Source organism: Dromiciops gliroides, chromosome 2 (genome assembly GCF_019393635.1).
Source record: "Dromiciops gliroides isolate mDroGli1 chromosome 2, mDroGli1.pri, whole genome shotgun sequence".
Taxonomy (NCBI): Eukaryota; Metazoa; Chordata; class Mammalia; order Microbiotheria; family Microbiotheriidae; genus Dromiciops; species Dromiciops gliroides.
In genome coordinates, this window is record NC_057862.1 from 92,384,128 (window position 1) to 92,411,434 (window position 27,307).

General features: G+C 39.4%; 1 protein-coding gene across 2 annotated transcripts in view; it reads left to right on the forward strand.

The window, feature by feature from the left end:
* Positions 1-7,106, forward strand: part of CACUL1 (CDK2 associated cullin domain 1) — an 86,691-nt gene extending 79,585 nt beyond the window's left edge. For both annotated transcript variants that reach the window (XM_043984559.1, XM_043984560.1), the window contains 3 exons: positions 4,813-4,856; positions 4,977-5,028; positions 5,330-7,106. In XM_043984559.1, the coding sequence (XP_043840494.1) occupies positions 4,813-4,856; positions 4,977-5,005 (73 nt within the window). In that variant the 3' untranslated portion in view covers positions 5,006-5,028; positions 5,330-7,106. The remainder of the gene's footprint in view (positions 1-4,812; positions 4,857-4,976; positions 5,029-5,329) is intronic.
* Positions 7,107-27,307: the final 20,201 nt, after the last annotated feature.

Consider the following 27,307-nt stretch of genomic DNA (forward strand, 5'->3'; position numbering starts at 1 on the left):
CGTCAATCAAACAATGAACATTTGTCAAAAATATTACCTGCTATAGAGACAACTTTTAGTATGTTCAGTATGCCTTTGGCCCTTTTTATTTTTTAATCTTAAATGCTTTCTAGATTTTTGTTGCCTTCCCTTATATCCAGGCATGAAGTGAAGTAAAAAGTATATATGTTGATTTAATATGGAGAGACTTATCAGCTTTTTCATAGAATTTTTTTTAACCTCCTTAGTCTCTACAACAGGTGATGATATGTAAATAGCATTCTTTTCATGGTGGATCTTTTTTGTACATCTTCATAATGTGAGATTACCTGGTATCTCACGAACTGTTTCTTTGTTGCTTTTGGATACATGAGTAAAACAGTACAATCATTTCATTTCTGTTTGCCTCTTTAAGAAGAAGCCATGTGCCCTAATTCCATTTAGCTGAAATTTCCTTTTTTCTCCTATTATCTTTTATAATGGGAATGTCAGGATTGATATGATTGAATTTATCCGTTTTTATATTTACTCTTTGGTCACTGGATAAGTGGCTTATATTTCATGTACCCATAGTTTAGTATTTATAGATGGCCCAAAACAAGGTGTTTTGTTTTGTTTTTTAAAAACCTGGGCACCATCAATTATTTTTTAACCATTTAACAACCATATATTAATTGGTTTCTTTTGTAATCTTAGGTATTTATATATTTAGAAACACTTCTCTGAGATGGGGATAGGTAGGCTGTGCCAGATTGCCAAAGGAGTTTAATACATACAAAATGGATAAGAACTTAACCACTAGGTTAAAAACTAATTCTTCTGGGGCACTTGCCCTGGATTCAGGAGGACCTGAGTTCAAATCCGGCCTCAGACACTTGACACCTACTAGCTGTGTGACCCTGGGCAAGTCACTTAACCCTCATTGCCCCACCAAAAAAAAGAAAAGAAAAAAAAACACAACAAAATGAATTCTTCTAACCTTAAAGCCCTGTGGCTGCCATTGAAAGGTGGCCTGCATGGGACTGAGAATCCCTTTTACTGTTTTAAACATTTTTTGGCTGTTTTATTTGAGCTGTGAGGAAGGTAGTCTAAGATTTTAGTTATTCCATTCACCAAGTGTCCATTAAATACCTTTGATTTCTGTGCTCTCTGATGGGGAAATGAAAACAAGAATGACACAGTCTCTGTCCTCAAGATGCTTTCATTTTACTGCTTCTCTGAAGAGAGTGTGCTGCATGCCAGAACAATTTATTAGGATGAGTGAATGTGCAGAACCATTTCTGTAGTCCTTAGGACGAGACATTTTAAGGTTTAAGGTTTGGAGTCCTTAGGCATGGTATGAATCACTGCCTCATTGAATCTTGTCATGTATAAATTTTGAGTACATATGGTACCAACTTAAACATATAACTGAATCATACAATTAATACTAAATCCCTTGCATCCATAAAAATGATCAAAATTTTATTTTATACAGAAAAACATCATTTTCTTTGCTTAGCAGAATTTCAGCTAGAGGCTGAAATTGAAGTACCAGGCAATATTCCAGGACCATCATAAGATTAGAATAGATTTTATCATAAACAAGTTAATTGTGCTTTTCATAGAACTAAATTTATGGTTATATGTTTATCGTGAGGATTAAACTCTCCTCTTAAATTGTGCTTTGGGTAAAACACGCAGTATAAGCTCTTGTCATCATATACAACTATTCCAGTCCAACTTTTTATCCTCCCACTACTATTCAGAGAGGATTTGCAGAAACCATACTTAGGCTAATGCAAAAGCCACCCTTTTCCTTCTAAGAGCTTGTTGATGGGTCTTATAAATTATGCTCTGTAAAACTCAGTGCATTCTTTGATCATTATTTGGCCAGAGCAGTTTTTGAAGAAATTGTATCCACTGATGTGAGAAGAATCAAGAATACAGTACAGTTATCTAATAATAATTCTGTTACTGGCTATTCTGATACGAGCAGTCATTTTATGGTTTATGCTCAGCCAACCACAAGATTATACTTCACAGCTTTGCAAACCACTTTTTCATTTAAGATTATATTCCCATCACATTATGTTGGGGTCCAGCAGTATGCCCAAGATTTAATAGAGTGTGCCACAGAAGTCTTTGCAGTGTTTTGTCCTAATATACAGCTCTTGTTGTATTCGTGCTACGGTAATAGTTGCTAGTGAGCACATTCACTTTTGAGTTAGGTTTTTTTTGTGAGCGTAAAGAATTCTAAAGAGTGGCCTTGTTTTAAAACACAGTTAATATTGTGAGCTAGAGTCACCATTTCCTATTCTTTAACCTTTTTAGTCTACATTCTTTACTGGAGTCAACTTTTTCCTGTTCTGTAATTGAATTGACTTCTCAGCTACTGGTTTGTCATCTGAATTTTTTTTTTTTAGATGGAAAGGAAGCTTAACTGAGCTTTTAAAGTGTGTGCTCAGCTTGAAAAGGTATTGAGCCATCCCTAATTTACACTTGCATTAGGGGTCCTTGGAGGTGACTACCAATGACTTTTAATAGTAAATGAAAACTTCCTGATGGTGTAATGAACAATTTATTTATGAAAGAAAATTAAGCCTCTTAAATGGGTTGGTCTGTTTTCCTCTTTGTAGTTGAAACTAAAAACTATTAACTATATCCAAGTGGTACTAGAGATTACAGTTTAAGAGCAGCTCACAGTTTGCCATTAGTGTGGGTTAGGTGCCATATCATTGATTGTATGTTGATTTGATGGGTGAATAGGTTCAAGGGATTATGGTTTATTCTCTGAGTTCTCTTGTGTTTGTAGTCTTTCTACATTGTTTGCATTTCCATGGTATGTTTTATATTTTTAATTGTGTCTATTGAGGTGAGGTAAGGAAAATTTTTCATAAAATTTATATCATGATTGGAGGGTTCTTGAATTTCTTTTATTCAGAATTATTCCTATAAAAATGTCATGATTAACTGAATTTCACTTGTCTTTTTAGTTAAGTATTGCTGATAACAATTTAGAGTTTTACAAGCTAATTTATAAATGTTATTTGCTAATGGAATCTTTTTTCTTGAATTGATAACATCTGGATCCAAATTATCCATTGAGTTGAGTTTCAAAAAGAATGTATTTTTCTTAGGATTATAGGCCTAGAAGAGAGAACTGGATGTGTACTTTGGTTGACTTAGTATTTTCAGATCAGGAAAATATATAAATTTGGATAGAGAATTTAAAAATAGGACACTTATACTTATACTTTAATAATAAGTAATGATTGAGATGAAAATGTTACTTAAGTGATCTTAAGCATAAAAGAGATTTCATATATTAACTAAAATATCTGGATGAAGGCAGAGAGAGAAGAATGTGGATTATAGGTGATGCATGGACTAATCCTAGCTTTTGCCACTAACATGCTCTGGATTTGCCAATTTTAGCTCCCATATTTTCTCATCTATAAAGTGAGGAGTAAAGAAATCTGTGTCCCCATCTCTCCTGCATATGTTTTAAGGTAAATTAGATAATATCTAAATTCTCCTTCCTTTTCTTGGAAGAAAGACATTATGGGGGGGGGGGCAGCTAGGTGGAACAGTGGATAAAGCACCGGCCCTGGATTCAGGAGGACCTGAGTTCAAATTCGACCTCAGACACTTGACACTTACTAGCTGTGTGACCCTGGGCAAGTCACTTAACCCTCATTGCCCTGCAAAAAAACCCCAAAACATTATGGTACATTAGGGTAATGTTTATGAACTTTTCAAAATGCTTTAGCCATTTTGTTTACTTTCATTATAGATCTCTCAGGTAAGACACTTCAAGTGTTCGTTTGACATTTGGGGAGTCTGAGGATTTGCCTAAATTTGTACAAGTCATTAGCAGTGTTGGCAACCCAGTCACTTCTTGTTATCTTGGAGCCATATGACAGGCTTGTTGGAGGGGATGAGCTGGGGCCAGGAGGAGAGGAGGGTTGGCTCATGTCTGCCAGTTTCCTAAATTCATGGTAAACACAAAATGGATGTTTTATGTCTGTCAGAATTGATGTTTAATCAAATTCAGTACATGGAAACACTGCATTACTAGACTAGTACATTTATCCCATGCAGATCTTTCAAATAATGTGGAAAAACGCATTTCAAAACAAAATATAAATCTTCATCGTCGTCCTTTCATTAAGTGTAAATAATTGAGTGTTGGGTTTATTTTAAAATGCATATATATGATTCGGGGGCAAGCTAGGTGGCTCAGTGGATAAAGCACCGGCCCTGGATTCAGGAGGACCTGAGTTCAAATCTGGCATCAGACACTTGACACTTACTAACTGTGTGACCCTGGGCAAGTCACTTAACCCTCATTGCCCTGCCCAGCCCCCCCAGAAAAAGGAAGAAAAAAATGCATATGATTCAAGTATCAGGGTTTGCAACAGTGTTGCAAATGTTGATTTAAATCTGTTGCTTGCATTAGAACTACTTAATCAGCATGCAAAGCCTACTGTGTGCTAAGCAGTGGGAATATAGAGACAAGAGAGAAATGGTCCCTGTCCTTAAGGAGCTTTCCTTATATCAGGAGAAATATCATGTACACATATTCCTTTATGCAAGGTCATCAGAGGTTGGGAGGATCAGCAGTGACCTCATGTTGCTGATGGACACTAGTTGTGTTTTAAAGAAAACTGGATACTCTGATGACTGGCGGTACGTTCTAGGAATGGGGGGCAGCATGTGCAAAGGGACAGTTAAAACTGGATCTGCCGCATATGGATGCACATTACCTATCTGGATCATAATTAAGGATGTGTTTTCCCTTGTGTCTGTGCCAAGAAGTCACTCCTGTTTATCCTTCTTTTGTTTTCATAGAGGTGATCAGTCACGTAAGAGAGCTGGAGAAGAATTAGCTTATAGTAAGTAATAATATTTTTGTCGTTATTTCTAAAAGTCAAAAGTTTTGTGATGCAATACAAATGGTATTGATAGCTATGTGATGAAGTGTTTTAACTTTGGTATGTTTCTTGATGAAACAGGTGTCCACATAAGGACCAACTTTTCATGAAGTTCAGACTGACTCTCCTGCAGGTAGTTTCAGTAGGGAAATGAAGTTGTCAGTGGTTGGCATTGGTGGGGTGGTTGTGAAGAAGGTGGAATTGGTCAGTTTTTCACCAGTTTCACATGCCCGTGATCCTGGCATCTTTCATGACCCTTATATATTCAGTGTCATTTAGTCCTACCCAGAATATTTTTTGTAAAACCCTTCTTTTACAGCCTGGGGATTTGGGGAGGATGTCATGTGGGCTAGGGGAGTAGCAACCACCCCCTAAAGTACTGGTGAATGGTATTTTGTGTACACAGTTGCTCACTCTTCAAATGTTTTTTTCAGATGGCTCATCAGCATGTGCCAGTTCCAGAGGGTACAGACAGTGAATGTGTCCTGGATGTGCTTTCCTTCCTAAAAGGAGACCCTGGAGGAGCTGGGATTGTCCCCAGAGCCCCAGCGTGGGCCCTGCTAAGACTCAGGAGTTCTGTCGCCAAGGTAGACTTGGAAGAGGAGGTTGGACTTCATACTTGGCTTTCTAATTTTTCTTAAAAAGTCAGTTGCTGCTAGACATGGAGATAATTTTGAGAGGTGACAATCTTTCAACAAATTTTATTCACACCTCTTCTGTGAGGAACAGGTATCTTGAGAAGCATTACTCGGTGAAAATCAACAGCCCAAATCAGCAGCTTCCTGCAAAAGACCAGAAGAATCTTTTTTTTTTTTTGCACTTATTTTTTGTTCATCTGTGGACTGTTAATTGCGTTGGTATACATCAGTTTCATGTCAAGATATCTTTTACTTTTTAAAAAAAATCATTACAATACAGTATTTTTTGTCCATAACCAAAACAATTCCCCTTTTAAAGAGTTGGTCCTTTGTTTAGCATTAGAAAGTGTGTTAAAAGAGATTACTAACTCTGCTTCGTCATAAATATTCTGAATTCTCATCGGTTCACTTCTTTCCACTCTGTGCCTTGAGCTTTGTGCACTTTGCAACAACTTATTTCAAATTCAAAATGCTTCCTGATGATACTAGTGGTGTCATATACAAATCCAGGAAGGCACTGACTGCTGCTCAGCTGGCAGAGTGCTAATTGAAGGGGGGAAATTGTTAATTTGTAGCAAATTGGTCAGATACTCCATCTGCTTTAATATGTGTATGTTCATATTAGTGTTCGGGACCAACTCTTGGAGAAATTTCCATTCCCTTTATCACTTAACCATGAATGTCAGCTGCTGCAGTGATGGCAGTAAGTTAATTTTTGAACCTCAGAACTAACGCCACTCCTGTGTTTCTACAGTTGTCAGAACAACTAGCACCTTTTGAAGTTCTGAGTTAGATTTTGAATCCAAATAGAATCAGCGTTGTAGGGTTCCTGATCTATTTCTTTTTAAATAGGCAAGAAATGTACTTGACAAAACAAAGCAGTTTGATGCTAGCTTTTGGTAGCCATATCATCCTCCCAGCGCTCATTGGCATGGCAGAGGTGGGGTTAGAGGCAGGTTAGACCTACTCTGCTGTCATGAGGACTTTTCCCAACAGAAAGAAGCAAGGGAGCATTTTCTCTTCTCTACCCACAATACTTTCTCCTGGCCAAATACTTTTAAGTTTATTCCTGTTTGAAAGGAGGAGAAAATTGCAAGATGTGGCAGGGGAAAATATCTTTTCTTTCCTTAAGTCCAAATAGACTATATTGCTTTGTGTTATAGACTTCAGTTTTATGTGGCTATGTCAGAATAACGTTTGCCTCCTCAAAAACTGCAGAGGTGGCAAAGAGGCCTTTAAAGGGACCCTTTGAGTTGGTCCACTTACTCCGGTTTTGAAGCCTTATCTCATGAAGCCTCTGTAAATTCCAGCTGGCTCTTTTTGGGAGGGAGTTAGGCAGTAAGACATAGGGAGCAATTCATTCTTTCAAAGGAAGCCTCCACTTTGGGAAAACTTGTTTCGTTAGGAAAGCAACAATTGAAGATGTCATTGAGTTTTCCAGTTAATTAGGATCATTGGTTAAGGAGAACCTTCCGATCTTAGGGAGCACTTTGAGTAGGGTCCATTTAACCACCCAAGGATCCAAGGTTGTGGTAATAAATATTGAATTATTGTAAAAAAAAAAAGATATATATATATATATATATATATATATATATATATATATATATGTACATGTACAGGAACAATATATATATATATATATATATATATGTACATGTACAGGAACAAAATGTGACCTGAGAAATTGATTTGCTACATCAGTAACATTCTAATTTAGAGTGTTGAGGAATTATTTCATCATGCAGTTAGAATTTTACTTTGTTTAATAAAAAGTTTGATATTGGGCTTGTAAATAGTACACAGAACTGAAGTCTCACATCTGAGAAGATGGTTATAACAAATGTTCATTAGGAAGTAAACTTCAGTATCCTGAAAGAAGGAAAAAACCGGAACATTCCTCTTAAATGTAGATGAACATATAAGCACCCTAGCAGTAGTGAAAGCCTTTTTTCCACAATGTAGCATTCTTGCTTGTCCAACAGTATGTATGAACTTCCTTTGTAAGAAAAAAAATACTGTATTATGTTGTGAATTGGCATTAAAATTTCTGTATGTTTTTGCATTATTAACTTAATGCAGAGGTATTTTTATACTGTCTTCTATGGTTTTATTCTTGTGTGTATTTTAACATAGTCTGCCTTTAGTTTTCTAAATTTTACACTGTGATTAAAGCCAGCTCCTTTCTGGGAGCTGGTACTGTGTATGAAGCCATGAGGATAAGGTAGGACAGAACTGGTAACTCTTCTAACAGCATAGCTGCCTTTGATTTGTTTATTGTGCCCAGCTCCACTCCACCCCTGAAACGAACTCATCAGTAACAGAAATACAAACTATACTTTTAGAACATATTTCTGTATTAATATTACATGTTTCTATTTAATTTGTTGAGCTGATATTTAAAAATTAAGGTTATATACTGACTTCTTATTTGTAATTTACTACCTTGAGATATGCTAAGTAATGGCAGAATTTGTCATGAAACTTAAGTAAATAATTGGGGGGTAGAGGTGGGGAAGGGTAGGGTTGGGAGGCAAACAGATTTATTATTTCTTTGATGCTATAGAACTCTTGGTGAGAAAATGCTTCTCTGCCAATGCAGGTTGGCTCCTCCTCCTCAGGTTAAAGCCTGGGAGTTGCCTAGAGCAGTGGAATCAAACTCAAATGGAAATGAACCACTAGATCATCTCTTCAGATCCCTGTGGACCTCATATTAACTTAGAAGACCACATATTAACATCATGTTCTATTGTAGTCTTGTTTATTTTGCTAAGTATTTCCTAATTACATTTTAATCTTGTTTGGGCTGCACAGTGATCCTCATGTTTGATACTGAAAAGTTAAAGAATTTGTCCTGTGTCTCATAGCTAGTCTGTTACAGAGCTGTTGCTCCAACCCAGGTCTTCACGACTCCAAGGCTGAACGTTCACTACAGTACGGTGACTTTCTAGACAATATTCACCATGCAAATGTTATCTTGAAATTCCTATGGCTTTTTTTTTTTTAATCAGCACCAGGTTATTATAGATGTGTGATAACCTTCCCTAATTAAACTTTGTGCCCTGAATGAAAAATAGTTGAAGGTTAGAAGGCCTCAAAAAACTTCAAACAGTGGCATAAAAGTTTATCAAAATAATGGATCTTTTCCATAAAGATTACTTGTTTTAAAGATTGGCCTTAAGTTTTAAAGATTTACCTGTAATACTAGCCTCATCTTGCTATCTTTGTGTCTCACCACTTTACCCTTACCCAGAAGGAAATGTTACTCATTTTTCTTGTAGGAGTAAAAACTGAAAACCTTGTCAAGAAACCTGAACTTGGCATAAGTTTTAACCAAAAAAAAAGGTTTAAAAAAATTTTATTTGGTGCATACTTAATTTTCTCTCAGTAAGTTTTACACAGTCTGGGAAAGTATATTAAGATCAGTTGGCAAGGGTGGTTTCTTCTCTGTTCTAAGGAGAATAGTGAGTTTAGCCCTTCAGTCATAGAACCTTGTTGAATCTAAGGAGATTTATTGGAAAAACTTAAGTGATAGAGCCTCTTCTTTCACAATATTGTGTGAACATTTGGCTTTAGTGATACAGATATGTAAATTTCTTTATTTTATCCAATGTAGGAGTCTCTTCTGTTGTAGTTTTGTATGTATTTGTTATTCCTCAAGAATTCTTTGCATTTGAATGAAGTAGCAGGCTCTTGTACTGACAGAACTAGAAACAAGTCTTTCTCTGCTTTTTTATGTAAGTCCATTGGCTTCCTTGTGACTTAAGAAACTCACTAGGCCTCTGCTACTCTAAACTGAATAGTAACTTTGACTAGTTCTCTTGCTCTTCTGTTTCACTTTCTTTCCCCATATCATCGGCTTCACAAAAAAAACAAACAATACTGTGTTACTATTATTAAGGTTGGTGGTATTTTCTCTTCTTGTTTACTCTGCTGCAGAGGAATTAATTATTTTTGTGATTATTGTGGTAGAAGCATTGCCCTAAGGGCTAAAATGAAAATATTTTGTCTAAGAGCAGTTACTATTAATAATTCTAGATGTTGAATTATGAGTACAATCTAATCTAAGCTATTAAAAAAGCCTTACTATTAAAATGAAAAACAAAATCCACATGGAACATTTAGGATTGATTTTTATGATCTTTCTTTTTGAGCCTCTTAGCTTGGTCTTTAACAAAGGATAATGAGACTCGGCCTTTCATAAACAGGCTTGAACATAAGTATGCTATGTATGGCTAGAGCCTATAAGAAAACACAAGACTTTTTCATGTTAAATTAGCACTTTTTAATAAGATTTCATGTAATTGTAGAAAGAATTATAATAGTTCATGGGGAAACAGCCTTCTTAAAATCTTCATTGCTCTGGCCTCAGTTTCTAGCAGCTACACATATAAAAGGATGGCTTCACCTTCCCTTTTCCTTAATATAAATTTTTTTAAAAACACCAGAATCTTTTTTTTATACACTGTGTTGACTGGAAAATGACTCATCAACTGCTGTCTTGTGTTACGAGTTTTCTGAAGATAAGGTATTTATTTCAGTGGTTCTTATTTTAAAAGGCCTAGTACTCAGTGTCTTCCCTTCCTCCCACAAGAAAAGATTTGCTGGATGGTATTGTGGGTCTCCAATGCACAATTAGTCTTCATATCTGTTCTTGTAGAACAGTAAATATATTTAACAAATCTCTTTCTTTTCATTGAATAGCCATAAGAGGAATAGTTAAGAAAATGCTACATCAAGGGCACATATTTTTATGTGTCTCCCTCCCCCTCTCCCTCTCTTCCCCCTCTCTCTCTCTCACTCCCTCTTTCCCTCTCTCTGTATACACACATGTGTATGTTATATATTTATATATTGCACACATGCTGGTTTGAAATGATTTCAATCTTTTTTGTTTAGACTTTTAAAAAAATACAAAACATACAAAGCAATTATAGTGGCTTACAATTCTGAGAAACAGTAAAGATCTGAGGTTAATAGTTTCTTTAAAAAACATATTACTTCTTACTTTATTGTGGTGAATGTGTAGCTAATGCAGTAAGCCTGTAGATATTCTTCCAGATGTGTGTGCTAAGTTTGAAAAAGGTGGTGATTTAGTGGCATTTGCTATTTGACCCATTAATCAATATTACAACCGTGGTATTCTGAGGAAATTATTAGAAGCGTAGTTGCAAAGAACTGCACTTGAGAAGTGGGAGGATCCCTCCCTGCACCAGCCAAATCCAGGCAAGAGGCTTCCATTATCTACCTGCTGAATTATCATCATGGCATTGGAGGATCTTGTAAAAGTTCTTTTTATTTTTTAATCTTAACATGCCGGAGAATTCACTTTGCCTGGCATTCAGAAGAGATCCTGTTATGTATTCCAGTTTGCCCTCAGACTTATGCCAAAACGTTGGCTGTGGCCTTTTACTTCATAGTAGGTCATTAAGTTTCCTTTCTGTATCAGGGAATAGTACCTTTCTCCCATGAATATAATTATTGATGAAATAAAGCTTGGAAAGCTGTTTTGAGTCTTGCTATATTGATATGACAAATATGACATGGTTCCTATATCATGGCTATACTGTAGATCTGATCATATCTTCTGAAATAGAGCTGTTACTTGATAAATACCTAACACACAAACTGGTTAGCCTATAATGTAAGCTGTTGTTAATCTTGTCCCTCAATACCAGAGTTATAAATTCTATTTCTTTTCTACTCCGTTTTCTTTTTTTTCTTTCTTTTCCTCCTCTTTAATCTTACCTGCTTTTCAGTTTGCAAATGTTTTTACTTTGGTTACCTCATTCTTTGTTTTGTTTTTTTGTTTGTTTTGTGAGGCAATGAGGGTTAAGTGACTTGCCCAGGGTCACACAGCCAATAATTGTCAAGTGTCTGAGGTTGGATTTTAACTCAGATCCTCCTGACTTCAGGGCCGGTGCTTTATCCACTAAGGCACCTAGCTGCCCCTACCTCATTCTTTAGATATTGTTCTCTTTGTTTGAAATAAAATTAAAATGATGTCTCCTTTTTTTTTTAAGCCTTGCTATGAATATTTGCTTTATTGTGTGTAATTGTCTTTTTTTGAAATACCATTCTAGAATATGTTCTCAGAATACTAATTCACGGAAGCTCTTCTTTTATCACCTGGGTTACTGCCTCCAGTTTCATTGGATCCAGTTTTCTGGTGCTACATATACAGAAGCCTCCCTGCCCTTCCCTCTTCAAGTCTTATTGCTTTTCTCTTTTGCCTCTTTATGTGGGTTTTTAAGACATTGCCCTCCTCCCCACTTTGCATTTCCATTGAGCACACATCATGTTTCTGTTAAATCCAATTTTGTCTTTCTTTTGGATCAAAAAGTGTTGTTTCCTCTCTGCCTACTTATTTCCTAATATGCCAAGGCCTTTTGAATTTTTTACTAATTTTGTACTAATCTTCATTCCAAAAACCTGAATAGAGTTTCAGCATTTTTTTTTCCCATCTGGCCTATTTCTCAGTTGCACTTGAATTTCGATGTTCACTTTTCAGCAATAAGTCCCCTGTCTGTGCCACGTTTGCAGTTACTAAGCATTGCTCTCTCTAGGCATGATTATCAAGGGGTCCCAAGAAGAACCTGTTTTCTCATATCGTTTATTGGCCTAATAAGCTGAAACCAGGTTAAGGTGATTACCCAGGCAGGGTAGTTGAAACAATTAAAAACTTGTGCCAGTGCCACCCTTTATATTTAAATGAAAAGGTTTTATTTCATTTTAATTGATTTTTACTTTCTCTGGGTGATGGATATAAACCATCTTTGTTTAGAGGGCTCATATATACTCTTTCTTGGCAGAATAGATGCTTAGCCCTTTCTGCAGGATTGTCTACTAGGGTCTTCTATTACTTGGTAAGATGTCCCCTCCCTCCCTCTAGCCTGTTAATTCCGATTAAAATTATATTTCAGAGCTTATGAATACTTTTTTTCTAGGGGAATTAGAAAGGTAGAGGGAACTCGAGTAACCAGCAAAGGACAACTTTATTTCCTTTCTTCCTCCTTACCTTGGCTAGGAATGGATCCTTCCGTCAACAAGCATTACCATCTCCTTTTAGGAAACCTCTTTCAATGCCCTCTGGGAAATAGAACCCATCAATAGCTTTGGAAACCATTCTATATACTGATGGTCTTTCAAAGTCCTCTAATTGCTACATTGGAGGAAATGCTGACCTAATGAATGTGTCCTTTGAGAGAGACCTAGTTGTGCCATATATGGGTCAGTTGTCTCATTCTTTTGTTGCATGTCTGTTGGTCAGTTCAGTGTATCACATGCTTCCCTTGTATCCAGCTTCATAATGAAATCAAGCTAATAGCAGTTAAAAGGCCTTACCTCATTGCTTTAGGTGAGGTATTAAAGGCTTTTTGAAACCAAACAACCATGGTTGTCCATTTGACAGGTATGGGGAAGGGGTTGTGTTACAATTTGGGCTCACAGCACTTTAAAATTAATAAGCTACTTTAGAATTAGAAACTACAAATGTATTCTAGACAAAAACAGGCCTTGATATTTTGATATCAGATTATACATGTCCTTTCAAAGATGTGCATGGTGGTCCTCAGTACTTGAGGATAAACCACTGTGGTTTTGTTTTGAAATTAAGGAGACTGAAGGAAGATCTGAGAGTATTCAAAGAAATGCAGATATTTTGTCACTAGTTTGTCACTGTTCTAAGATCTAGCACTCAACTGTCAAGGGTACTTAGGACCTTTGAATTAAAGGAAGGGAGTTCTGAAGAGTTGAGTGAAACAAGAACATTCTTTTGAAAAACATAATTGATATATTCCCTGACCAGAAGAAAGGCGTCCTTTTGTCTGAAGATGACAATAAAGATTTAAGTTCTTCCTGTGCCAAAGCAAAGAGTGAGGGACATAGTACCAAAATGAAAGTTGAAAGCAATAGTAGAAGCGAATAGAACAGATGACACCAGGGGCTGTAGAAGGAAGTTATGGCTGGATGAAGAAATGCAGTGTGGGTATAAAACCACGAAAGTCTGTTGACATTGCTTTGCCCAAGTAAGCATGCCCCTTTTTTTATGTAATATTTTATTTTTTCCCATTTTCCTGTAAAGACAATTTTTAACATTCAGTTTGTTAAAATATTGAGTTACAAATTTTTTCAACCCCCCTCTCAGACAGTAGTCACTTTGATATAGGATACACACACGCACATATAAAATCATGTAAAATGTATTTCCATATTAGTCATGTTGTCAAAGAAGACACCCAAAGGAAAAAAAATTTGAAAAGTAAAAAATAGTATGCTTCAATCTTCATTAAGATTCCATAGTTCTTTCCCTGGATGTGGGTAGCATTTTTCATCATGAGTCCTTTGGAATTGTCTTGGATCATTGTATTGCTGAGAATAGCTAAGTCATTTGTAGTTGATCATCATATAGTATTGCTGTTACTGTGTACCATGTTCTGGTTCTTCTTCACTTCCCTTTGCCATCAGTTCATGTAAATCCAGGTTTTTTTCTTTAAGATCATTAGGGATGTTAAAAACAAGACATTATGATTTTTATTATTTTATTACGAATAATACTTGTTTTACCTCAAAGTTGTTACAGTGATCTGATGTATCAGTTATTTCAGATTGATAGCATCCCTTATCACAAAAAATAAAATGATATGGTGTTTCCACATGGTTTCTCTTCAGTTAACATGGGCCCTGGGATAGTTTCTTTTACCCCATCCTTCTCTTCATACTTTGGCTGGGATAGATAGAGAAGGGATAGGTGGTAAAGCTATACAGAAGGATCCCTGCAGGCAGCATATTGACTTAATTTTAAAAGGTAATGTTGGGGCAGCTAGATGGCGCAGTGGTTAAAACGCTGGCCCTGGATTCAGGAGTACCTGAGTTCAAATCCGGCCTCAGACACTTGACACTTACTAGCTGTGTGACCCTGGGCAAGTCACTTAACCCCCATTGCCCCGCAAAAAAAAAAAAAAAATGTGAATGGATTAAACAATACAATAAAACAAAAAAGTGACAAATTGGATTTAAAAAAAAAAAAAGGTAATGTTGTCTTATGTTTTCCTCCATTTTTATTTTGTTAATTTTTCCAATTACATTTTAATCTGGTTCAGCAGCACTCCAGAATGTTGATGGCATGCATGAGACTAGATATGTGTTTGACAACTCCAGTTTACTCCAATCTGTCTTGATGCTCTACATTTAGGGGCCTGCAACAGGCTCTAAATGATCGTCTTCAGGATCTTGGTGTGGTGAGAATATTGTCTTTGGGGAGGTAGAGTAGGAAACTTTAGGTGCTACCCCTATTGGTAAGTGATCAGTGTGTCCTCAGTGTCCTCCTGGAACCTTCTGTCTTTAGCTCTAGGCAACAGGGAACAATCAGTTCCTGATATTTTTTTCTTCTGTAGCTTTCCCCCTCCCCACACTAAAAAACCTGGAAGACTAGCAAGAGTCATAACTCTTGAAACAGTTGTGATTTGGGAAAGGGGGCGGGGAGAATGCCTCAAATTAGAAGCAGCAGCCATTGCTAGAATTTGACAAAAGACCGTATGCAAATTTTGGTAATTTGCACTTGATTTTTGAAATAATGGATTGTTATAAAGGAGAAAACCTAGAAGGGTTGCTTGGGAGTATGCTGAGAAAGGAAAAGATAGAATTTGCAATCAATGTATTTCCCTTCCAGGGAGAAGCAGTTATAGAAAAGCGAGGAAACAAGCACCTGTGTTTCCTATTCCCCAGTTACTATGAATAAAAGGCAGACATCATTCTACAAAGCAGCCCCAACTCTTCTTTAGTCTAAACAGCCCCAGTTCTTAAGATGGCTCTTGGTCAAGCAATGATTATGTATCAGGCATTGTGCTAGATACTGGGGACATAATTACACAGAATAAACAGTTCCTGCTTCTCAGGAGTCTATATTTTAATGGGGGAGATGACAATTTAAATTAAAAAAATATATACAGCATAACTATATGGTTAAATGCACAAAAAGTAGTTAAAGACAGTAGGGGGAGGACACTAGCACTTGTGGGAATTGGGAAGGGCCTTGTGCAAAAGGTGGTGTTTGAGGGACTTCAGAGGTAAGGAGGGAGTCCATTACAGGCCTATTGTAATGATTGGAATGCTGACACCTGCTGGAGACTTACTGTAGAAAAGCTCTGCCATGAAAGGAAGGTCTTTGAGGGCAAGGCCATGTGGCTTTTCTTTGGCGTCAGGAAGTGACGTTTGCTTGTGGGAGGAAGAAGGGGGCAGCCTGGCGCTCTGACTGGGGCTTTTTCCTGAGGATGCTGGTGGAGAAGGGAGCTAGAAACGTGCTCTCCCTTTAATAGATGAATGTAGGCCTTTCTCTCTCTCTTTACCAAATTCTTATTCTCCTTAATAAATGCTTAAAAGTCTAACTCTTGCTAAAGCTTATAATTTATTGGCGACCACTCATTAGATATTTTAGACAGACTAGCTAGAATTTTAGCCCTTAGCACTATGGAGGTGGGAGATGAATGTTGTGTGAATAACAGAAGGCCAGTTTGGCTGGATTGTGAAGTTCAGAAAAGAGAATAATGTCTAGTGGTACTAGAAAGATTAGGACCAGATTATGCAAAACTTCAAAAACTAATGATTATCTTTATTTGACCTGAGAGGCAGTAAGAAGACACAGATTACTTGAGTAGAGGAGTGTTTACCAAAGTAAACACCACTGTGAAGGATGGGCTGGATTGGAGAGAAACAAAGCAGGACAACGTATTAGGAGACTATTACAGTAATCTAGGTCAAGTGATGGCTTGGATTATGGAGGTAGCTGTGTTAAGAGAGGGGTCGGAAGCAAGAACTCTTGTGAAGTTAGGGGAGATTTAGCTAGTGATTGGATGGATGAATGAGGTGAGGGGAGTGAGAAGTCTAAGATAATGCCACGGTTACATCCAAAAGACTGCAAAGATAATACCTCTGACAAAAATAGGAAGTTTGAAGAAGGGAGTAGGGGGTAAAGATTCAGTTGTAGATCTGTTTGGATCTCTCTGGGATATGCAGTATGAGATACCCAGTAGACATTTGATGATGTGAGAGTGCAGCTCAGAAGATACACTTCGTGCGAATATATGGATTGGGGAGTCATCCCCATGGAGTCAAGAGTTAAACATGGTAGTTGATGAAGGTAAGACAGAATCTCAGGAAACACCTGCAGTTGGGGAGCATGATGTGGGTGATGAACCAACAAAGGAGACTTTGAAGGATTGGTCAGACATGTAGAAGGCCAACTGGGAGACGTTATCCAGCAGGAATAATAGATGGTCAACAATGTCAACTGCAGCAGAGATCCAGAAGGATTAGGACTAGGAAAAGCATTGAATTTGGCAAATAATGGACAATTATTGGTAACTGGAGACATCAGTTTTCAGTTATGAAGTGGATGCCAAATGGCAAAGCATTAAGAGAATAGAAAGTAAAAGGAATGTAGACTCCTTTTAAAAATGAGTTTGGCTGAAAACGGGAGGAGAGATGTAGGATGTGGGTTTGAGGGGATGGTGGGTTTTTTTTAAGGAAAGCATATTTGAAGGTAGGGAAGGAACCAGCAGATTGGGAGAGATAATTCAAGGGAGTGGAGGGATAATCGAGGGTGCAATCTACTGGAGAAGATAGAAGATGGGAACAAGGACACATGTAGAGGAATTGGCCTTGACAAGAAGAAAGGCTCCTTTTTGTCAAGAGAGTGGGGTAAAGGAAGAAATAGTGGGAGATGATGTCAAAGACTTTTTAGAGGAAGAGAATGGGAGAAGAGTGGGCCCACTTCAGATGGCCTTTTCCCCCAGTAAAATAAAAGGCAAGTTCGGTTAAGAGCATATGGAGAGGGAGGGGATTGTAGATGGAAGGGTTGGAATAGATCAAACAAGGTGATAGGGAATGAATTCTGGAGGGAAAGTGAAGTCAGAGCAGTCGTGTGGCCTGGTACTGAGGGGTGGAGGTACTGGAATGGGAGCAAAATCAGGTTGGGGAGGATGGAGCACAGGGAGAGATGAAATGATACAAGATTATGCTCAGAGGAATGTCATTTTCTAATTTGGGATTGGCTGCCCTCTCACATTGAGCTTGCAGTCTACTAACAGCTCTGGGTCGCAACAAGAATTTTGGCCATTATCTCTCATCTTCTGCATAAGGACTTTTAGAGCATACATACTTTTAGAAGACCGTAGCATAGGACTACATTTATGCCTATTAGGTCAAATGTAAAAATAAAAACTACCAATTTTTTTCTGCTGATTTTTTTTTTTAGATCACAGTTTATAAAATCACAGGAAAAAAAAGTTGCAAAGTATCTTAGGGATTGCCCGGTTCAACCTCCCCCCACCCCCCAGAAGTCTTTTTAATGGATGTTATGATTTTGTTATTTAATATATTAGCTATTCCTCCTAGCTTGGGGTCTTCCATAATTTTCATGAATGTGGAATCTATACCTTTATCCAAGGCTGAAAGAAATTTGATTGGAAAGCAGAAGAACAAAAAATGAAAAGACCATTATTGAAATTTGGAATTGTGCAATCATACTAGCAAATGATTTAGTAACTTTCTCGAACAATTCCAAGTGGTTTATACTGTTTAAACCAGAGAATGCAGTCAATAAACATTTATTAATCACCTACTATGTGCCTGGCACTGTTCTAAGTGCTGGGGATACAAAAAATGCAAAAGATAGTCCTTGCCCTCAAGGAACTCACAATCTAATGGAAATGACAACATGCAAACAAATACAAAGCAAGTTATATATAGGATAAATAATTAATAGAGGGAAGGCATGTTTGGATTAAGAGGGAGAGAAAGGGTTCCTGTAGAAAGTGGAATTTTAGTTGGGATTTAAAGGAAGCCCAGGAGGTCAGTAGTTGGAGTAGATAAAGGAGAGCCTACAAAGCATTGGGAATGGCCAGAGAGGTGAGAGATGGACCAGTCAGGAAGCCAGTGTCACAGGACAGAAGAGTATATGGAGGAGAGAAGTGTAAAAAGACTGGAAAGGTAGGAAGGGACTAGGTCATGAAGAGCTTTGAATGCCAAACAACATTTTATATTTGCTCCTGGAGGCTTCCTATTGGAAGCCATTGGGGTTTATTGAGTGGGGTGGCCAGGTGTTGACATTATTGGACCTCTGGTTTAGTAAAGTTACTTTAGCAGCTGAATAAAAGGTTGTAGTGGAGAAGAGTCTTGAGCCAGGCAGGACACTCCCCCCCCCCCCAAAAAAAAAAGCAGGCTCTTGAAATAATTCAGGTATGAAGGCAGCTAGGTGGTGTAGTGGATAGAGCACAGGCCCTGGATTCAGGAAGACCTGAGTTCAAATCCAGCCTCAAGACACTTGACACTAGCTTTGTGATCCTGGGCAAGTCACTTAACCTTCATTGCCCCACAAAAAAAGAAAAAAATAATTCAGGTATGAAGTGATGAGGACTTGACCTGCATTTGAGTGATGGCAGTGTCAGAGGAGAGAAGGGTTGTTTTTGAAAGATGTTGCAGAAGTGAAATTGATAGGTGTTAGCAACAGATTGAATATGGCAGTGGTGGGAGTGGGGTTGATAGTGAGTCCAGGATGACTGAGGGACTAGAAAGATTATGTTGCTTTCTACAGAAATGGGGGAGAGAAGGGAATAAGGAGAAAGAAAATTAGTTCTGGTCGGGACATGTCAAGTTTAAGATATTTGCCAGACATCTACTTCAGTTGATGGGAGATTGGAGGTCAGCAGAGAGATTGGGGCAGGAGAGATAGATTTGAGAAACATCAGTATAGTGTTAGTAATTAAATCCATGGGAACTGATGAGATCACCATAAATAAGTAAAAAGATGAGAAGAGGACCCAGGACAGAATCCTGAGGGAATGATGCAGCAAGGGAGACAGAAATACTGGGCAGATGAAAGATTGTGTGTGTGTGTGTGTGTGTGTGTACACATACATACATACATACATACATACATACATACATACATATACACAATCTCCTCAAATACATATGCAGTCTCCCCAAATAATCCATAGCAACACTTTTTTATGCTGGCGGGAAAAAAAAACAACAAAAAAACCTATTTGCCATTGTGGAAACTGCCCATCAGTTGGGGAATGGCTGAACAAATTGTGATAATGAAATGTGATGAAATGCTGTGCCACAAAACTAAATGGAGAATTCTGAGACACATGGGAAGTTTATGAACCAATACAGACTGAAGCAGAGCCAGCATAACGGTATACACAATCACTACAATAATATGAAATGCTAAAGCCAAATGCTGTGTAATCATAATGATAATCTTGGCCTTAGAGAAGAGGATTTTTTTTTTGGTGGGGGGAAAGCAGCTCCCTGCTTTTGTTAGAGAAGTAGGGGTGACATTTCTCATTTTCTTTGCTTCCACCCACTCGCTCGTGGCTCTTTTGTAACTGACTTCAGGAAGGGGGAAAGGATGGGATTGTCTTTACTTTCATCCCTAAGGATACAGGAGCCAGGTATGGATACAATCCGCCATGCTTGAGTAACCGAAGATCTAAGCAATATGCTACCTGATGAGGGATAGCTGCAGAGATCTGAATTATAAATATTGAATAAGTCCCGAACAGAAGAGATTCACTGTTTTCCTGGATACAAGGAATGGTGTAAGTCCATTAGTTAGGGAGGGGGAGGGACATGACTACGGATTCATGTTTAGAGAAAACAACATTAAGGAGGAGGGCACTTCTCCTGGCTAGTCGAAGCTTTACCTCTCTACCCCCTACCTCCATGGAGGGAGCAGTTGCTGGAACCTTCTTGAAAGCTGGAAAGGGGAAGGCATAGACGTGGCATATGACCCATCTTGGGAGAAAAGCTCAGTGGAGGGAATAGGTTGATGGTGCACATGCAGTTTCAGCCTACACCATTTTCTGTAGTTTGAGCAATTGATAATAGAATTATCTTTGGGACTCTTTAAGCACCTAAATTGCATTACTAATTAGCACCTTTGCAAATGTGCCAGCAACACTCATTAACAGGCAGAGTACCAGCATCTGTGGCGATCAATGCTCTTTGGGAACCAAGTTCTTGCCGGTGGGAAGGAGGCAGATAATAAGGGACAGGTAAATGACTCCTAGGCCTTACAGGGTATCTGGGGCCCCTGAGAGCAATAGCTCCCTTGGCTCAAAAGAAGACTTAGAAGGTGAAAGATGGCTAACCCTGCATGAAATAGGAAGGGATGACTGATCTCCCCTACACAGGCTTCCAGGAAAGATGTACAAGCTTGAAATTTTGAACACCCTCCAGGAGTGCATCAGTTCAGCTGCCATCCGTGCCCTCACCCTTTCTCTGCACCTGACCCTTCACAGTGGCCTCATTGTTGGTAGCCTTGCTGCTTTGTATTTCTCCTGAGCTGCTTGCCAGGAATGATCCAGGCTCTGCACTAACTATACTGAGGTAAATGAGGTCTGTGCGTGTTTAATCTTAACTTGGTTTTGCAAAAAGAGGGGAAAAGGGGTCTGCGGAGGAGGGACCCCACTATTTGGGGTTCTGGCTGCTCCCCTTGTTGACTGGCTCCATGGCCTGTCATCTCACCCACAAGTACACTCCCTGGTGGGAAGTAAGTAGAACTTTCCATTTTAAGGTTTTTCCACGAGGAGTCCACATCATTGTGGTGGAAGGAGTATAAGATTGCCAAGGTCAAACTGAATGCATCTTGTTTACCCAAGTGCAAGTAGGTGTGCAGAGATCTGGGGCCTAGTACCTCTTCTTCCCTTAGCTGGGTGGATGACCTCAGCTGGGTCATTTTACTTTCTTTGCCCCGGGACCTCCATCACAAATCACAATTGCTGTCACTTACATATCATGCTTTTGATTACAACCCATCTCATTTGCTCCTTACAACTGCCTGGTGACTAGAGACTGATGCCAGTCTTATCCCCACTTAAAAGATGAAACTGAAGTTCAGAGAAGCTGACTTAGCTGGGATAAGACCCAGGAGCTGGCAAGTGCTGGTAGCAACCCACACCCAACTCTTGTGCCCAGTGCTCATTACAGTACAGTAACAGGCAGCGTTTCAGTAGTGCTTTTAAGGTTTGCAAAACACTTTACAGACCACGTCTTATTTGATTCTAACAACAACCCTGAGCTAGGTGCCTTTATTGTTCCCATTTTATAGTAGAGGAGATGGTCTCAGAGAAGCTAAGTGATTTGCTCAGTGTCTTAGCTGGGAATGGGTCGAGGCAGAATTTGAACTCGGGTCTTTCTGGCTTCAGGTCTAACACTGCTCCACCTAGCTGCCTCTGTAAATTGAGCCTCTGTGACCTCTCTTCTAGCTTTAATACTTTGTTCTATGATTCTCCCAAGTAGTGGTTCTACAGTAGTGAACAAGAAGTAAAGGGTCAGGGGGGTGAGTGTGGCACAAACCCTGAGGTATCATTGTAGATAGAGGCAAGAACCGAGTTTAAATCTCACCTCTGACCCATGACCTGTGTGCTCATGGGTAAATGGATTTGCAAACTTATTTAAAAAAAAAAAAAGTTACTTACTGGAGCCATAATCATTCTTGCTGATGGACACACATTTCAAATGGATTATAGTTTCGTGAGTCTGGATCTTCCTTGAAAGGGTTGGCAAAAACCTTGTGATTGGAATTGTCACAGTGGGACAGCTAGGTAGTGCAGTGGATGGAGTAGTGAACCTAGAGTCACGAAGACCTGTGTTCAAATTCAGCCTTAAACACTTAACAGCTGTGAGACTGTGGGCAAGTCACTTAACTTCTGTGTCTCTATTTCCTCATCTGTAAAATGGGGATAATAATAGTTCCTGCCTCCTAGGGTGATTGTGAGGTATTTGTGAAGCACTTAGCCAGGCATATAGAAGATGCTTAATAAATATTTTTGGATTGATTGAAATGAGATCATTGTTAAGTGCTTAACACTGCCTGGCACATAGTAAGCACCATATAATTGTTAAATATCACACTGAGACTGCCTACCTTTCTGACCTTGCAGAGTACATGTGGTGAGTTCCCAGAAAGATCCTCATACAAATACAAGTTCTTTTTTCTGCCAGTTGCTCTTCAGATATAGTAACTAACATCCACTGTTGGAAAAATTATCTGTTCTTGGAAAGACCAAAAAAAAAAAAAAAAGGAAGAAAAGTCTTAGAATATTGTATAAACAGTACCAATAGGAAGAGCAGCAGTCATGGGGGGAGGGGGAGGCAGTCTGGTTTTAGAAATTTCATTAACCAGATGGATTCAGAAGCACTAGGCTGGAACCTTAGTATTGGGATCTAGTGCCTCTGGGTAAGTCTTCTCATCTGTAAAATGTGGGGACTGGACTAGCCCATCTCCAAGATGTCTGTATTTTATGATCATTCAGGCTTCAACTGGACTGCTGGGCTACACAGCTTCAGCTCTAGGGGGGAAATGAAGGTTAAAAAAAAGTCAACTTATTCTTAATTCCCATTTGGAGATTCCCTGGACATGACTAGGTTGAATTATGCCTTGAGGAGCTTCTGGGAAGCAGAGGGGAAAGACCTTTGAAAATAAAGTTGAGGGGTTTTCATTGCCTGAGAAGAGATTTTATTTCGACTAGTCAACTTCTGTTTCCTAGCTCCTGCCTTAGGAAAGGGAAGTGACTCATCATTTCCTGGGCATGGGGAAAGAGCAAAGGTCTGGGGATCATGAGGCTCATGGTCCAATCTGAGCTCTGTCACTAACTAGATGTGTGGCACTGGACAAGTCACGTCCCCTCTCGAGACCCATTTCTGTTACTTGTACAATGAAGCTGAGGTTAGAATAGATTGTAACCTTGAGGGAAGGGACTCATTTCTTTTTGTACCTAGTGCAGCAAGGTGGCACTGTGGATAGGTGGGCTTGGAATCAGGAAGGCCTGAGTTCAAATCTGGTTTGAGACTCATCATAGCTATGTGACCCTGGGCAAGTCACTTGATCTCTCTGCCTCAGTTTCCTCATATGTAAGATAGGGATAATGATAACACCTCACAGGGTTGTTGTGAGAATCAAATGATCAAATATGTATAAAGCATGTAGCACAGTTCCTGTCACATAATAGGTACTTACTAAGTGCTTGTTCCCTCCCCCCTCCTCCCAAGCTTTGTGACTAGCACAGGGCACTTAAATGTTTATTGCACAAATACTTTTAAATGTTTAGGGCCCCTTTTATATCATATGTTCTTTGAGCTATAGTGATATGCCATCCTTCATTAACACTTAAAACGCTTGGTTAGATCTGGGGAGGACTTTTTCCAGCTCTTCTTGGTCTTAAAAGGAAAAAGAAAAAGTGATCTGCCTTACATATTTATAGAGTTCATTGCTCTCTGATATCCATTAGCTCACCTGTGCAGTAGGGAGAGCAGATTATTTTAATTTATGTTTTATATAGCTGAGTAAACTGAGACCCCTCCCCCCCAAAGTCACGAGCATTGCCCGATGTTACATTCCAAGTTAGTGGCAGAACCTGGAATATACACACACACACACACACACACACACACACACACACGTCAGGGTTCTTAAGACCTAGACCCCTGCTTTAACCGATAAGTCAGTAACAAGAGTCTTTTCTCTCTATTTGTATCTCTGGTGGTGAGCAAGGGGACGAGCTGTTGTGGGTTATCTCCAGGTGGGAGAGGGACCTTGGGCCCTCTCTCACTTGAAGCTGCCATGAAACAGAGTGCAAGGCCCTACTGTTGCTGAGAGAGGTGGAAGTGTAGCAGCAATAGCAGCCTACTGCTATTTCCAGCTGCCTCTCTGTGCCATCCAAACAAGCATTTATTAAGTGCCTGTTGTATGCCAGACACCGGGCTAGTTGCTTTACAGATATCTCCTAACAGCCCCAGCAGGAGGTAGGTGCTCCTATTTTCACTTTATAGTTGAGGAAACTGAGACAGAGAAAGGTTAAGTGACTTGCCCAGGGTCACATAGGAAGTTTCTAAGGCTGGATTTGAACTCAAGTCTTGCCAATTCCATGTCCTAATATGGGCCTCCTTCCTTTGCCTCTGTGTCTATTCTTTCTTGCTCATAGGTTGAGTATGAACCTTGTGAGCTTTGAAAGGTGTGAGAGTGGGCTGTCAGGTCTGGAATATAGAGCCTGTGGCATGGTTTCTATCAGCGTAGCTCCAAGAAGTGACCTGGGTGACTCCAGGGAATTAGTGAATAGAAGAAAGCCAAGAAAGAGTGACAGGGAATCATCCATTGGCTATACCACATCAGAAGTGAACTGGGTGGGGTGAATGCTATGTAGAAATGGCTCTAAATTTGATTTTGCTCTTCCCCGAGGACTAAGATGGTATAAGGGAGAGTGTATCAGGTATTTTGGAGGGAGGGGATGTTTGTACTTCTTGTTATATTTTTTTCAATAAATATTGATTTGCAAAATCTTGGAAAAAAGCCCATTAATCCTGTTCCTTAATCTCTCCAAGTGCAGACAATTCTTCTAGTAGTTACTGGCTTTAAAGGGGAAAAAAAATATATATATATATATATTGGTCTATAAATCTGAAAAAGTATTTGGCAGAAGAGGTTAAGTATCTTGCTCATTGTCACACAGATTCTTATGCAGCAGAATTTGAACCCACGTCTTCCTGACTCCAAAGCCAGCCCTCGATCCTACTAGGCCATGCTCTGTCTCATTTTTTTTTTTAAAGGTAAAGGATCCCAAAGTCCATCATTTCCCACCTCTCCGCTTCCCTCCCACTTCTGAGTCATTCACAGCACCTGAGCATCCTCCACAGCTCTCAAAGTAGGGACCCTGATCATGCTAACCAAGGAGGAGCTTGGAAAGATTCCTACAGACAGCTTTCTACAGGGCTACCCTCCCTGAAGCACCCACATGGCCTCCATATTTCGGCCATCTCTCTGGGAGGATTCGGGCTCTCTTCCCCCTTTCCCTCATAAAATGTATGGAGCCTCCAGGGCAGACTGGATAACCTACCAGGGATGAGATCAGAGGGTCACCAAGCTGCCTTTCATAGCAAGATCCTCACAGTTTTGAAAATAGAACCAGCCTAACCTTGAGTCTGAAAATGCATTTTCTTCCTGCCAGACTTTGGTGAGAAAGCAATTTACGAATGTCTGGAGCCCAGTGGAGGCTCTAATGGGGTGTCAGTCCTTGCGAAAGAACTAGGGTGAATTTTCTGAAGGTGCACCAGAAAAGACTTCAGTAGGGGGTCAAAAGAACCAGCAAAAGACCCATCCAAATGTATTCAAAAGCCTCCGCTCTTTCCCTGTGGATAGATTGATTTTTCAGACCAGTCTGGCCACAATTCACAGGTGTTTCCTTCTCCCTGAGGGTGACCTGAGGATATGTTCTCTTTGGTGACCCTCCTATTAAGAGATAAGTGTTTAGAGTTTTACTTCCCTTCGGGTTCATGTCTTCAAAGGTTGATCCTTGAAGATGGAGTTTGTTTTGACTGTTCTATTCTTAGGATCTAACATAATACCTTCTTTTTCTTCTTTTAACAATATCTTCTTGTAGTGCTTCTAAATATTGGTGGAATTAAAGAGAAGACCAATTACTGTGCTTATTATGTCAGATAGGATCTGTTTTTGTTTTTGTTTTTATTTTTTAGTGAGGCAATTGGGGTTAAGTGACTTGCCCAGGGTCACACAGCTAGTAAGTGTCAAGGGTCTGAGGCTGGATTTGAACTCAGGTACTCCTGACTCCAGGGCCGGTGCTCTATCCACTGCACCACCTAGCTGCCCCATGTCAGATAGGATCTGAAGGGAGCTTGGAGCTAGTCTAGCCCAATACCTTCATTTTATAGTGCAGCCCAAGGGGATCCAGGACCTCTGCCCAAACTCCCACAGTGAATTAACGCCAGAGTTGCTGAACAGCTCGTGCTCCAGCGTCTAAGGCTTTTTGAATTGTGTCTATTGTCTGTTCTAGAAAAGACGACAGCCAGCATGCGCCTTTCCTTCTCCCCCTCCCCCATCAACATCACCCTGTTCAAGTCATTTCCTGATAATTTTACTGATACTGTGTCATTGTTTTGCCATTTATAACATAATTTCCTGTGAAACTAACCTGGCCCTTGTAACACTGTTTCACCCAATGTTTTCTTCAAACCAAGTAGAAGGTGCTAGGATTTCAGAACTGGAAGGAGATCATCTATTTCGACTGATTCCCTTATCTTACAGGATGAAGACACCGAAGCAGAAGCTGGAGAAATGACTTTCCCCAAAATAATAAAGCTTGCCATTTGCAGAGCCAGGATTCAAACTCAGTTGCTTCTTCTGTTGTGAGACATCACGAGGCCTCTCTTTAGCAAATGCATGGACTAAGTTTCTGTTATAGAGGGGGAGTGTTCCTTTGGCCTATCCTTCCTAACTCACAGGCTGGATTCCTTGAAAGATGACTGCCCTGGGTTGAAGGTAGTCTGGGGGGACTGGAGTTCATGAACTTCCAAACATTTATTAAGTGCCTACTATAGGCCAGGCACTTTCCTAAACCCTGGGAATACAGAGAAATGCAATCAGCTCACAAAAAGATGGGGGAAACGACATGCAAACTACTAGGAACAAATAAAACATTTACAGGATAAATCGGAGATAATACCCACAGGAAAGCACTAAGATGAAGGAAAGGCCTTCCTGCAGAAAGTAGGATTTTAGCCTAGACTCTGAAGGAAGCCAGGAGGTGGAAATGAGGAGGAAAAGAGTCCCCGAGATTGCAGTTAGTTCAAAGCAAAGGCATTCTCCTGCAATGGCATGGTAAGAACCTGTGCTACAATCACATCCCTTCCCAAACTGGATGTGCTCTTCTCCCACTAGTACACCCAACATCAGCAAGGAGAGTGGGCACGTAT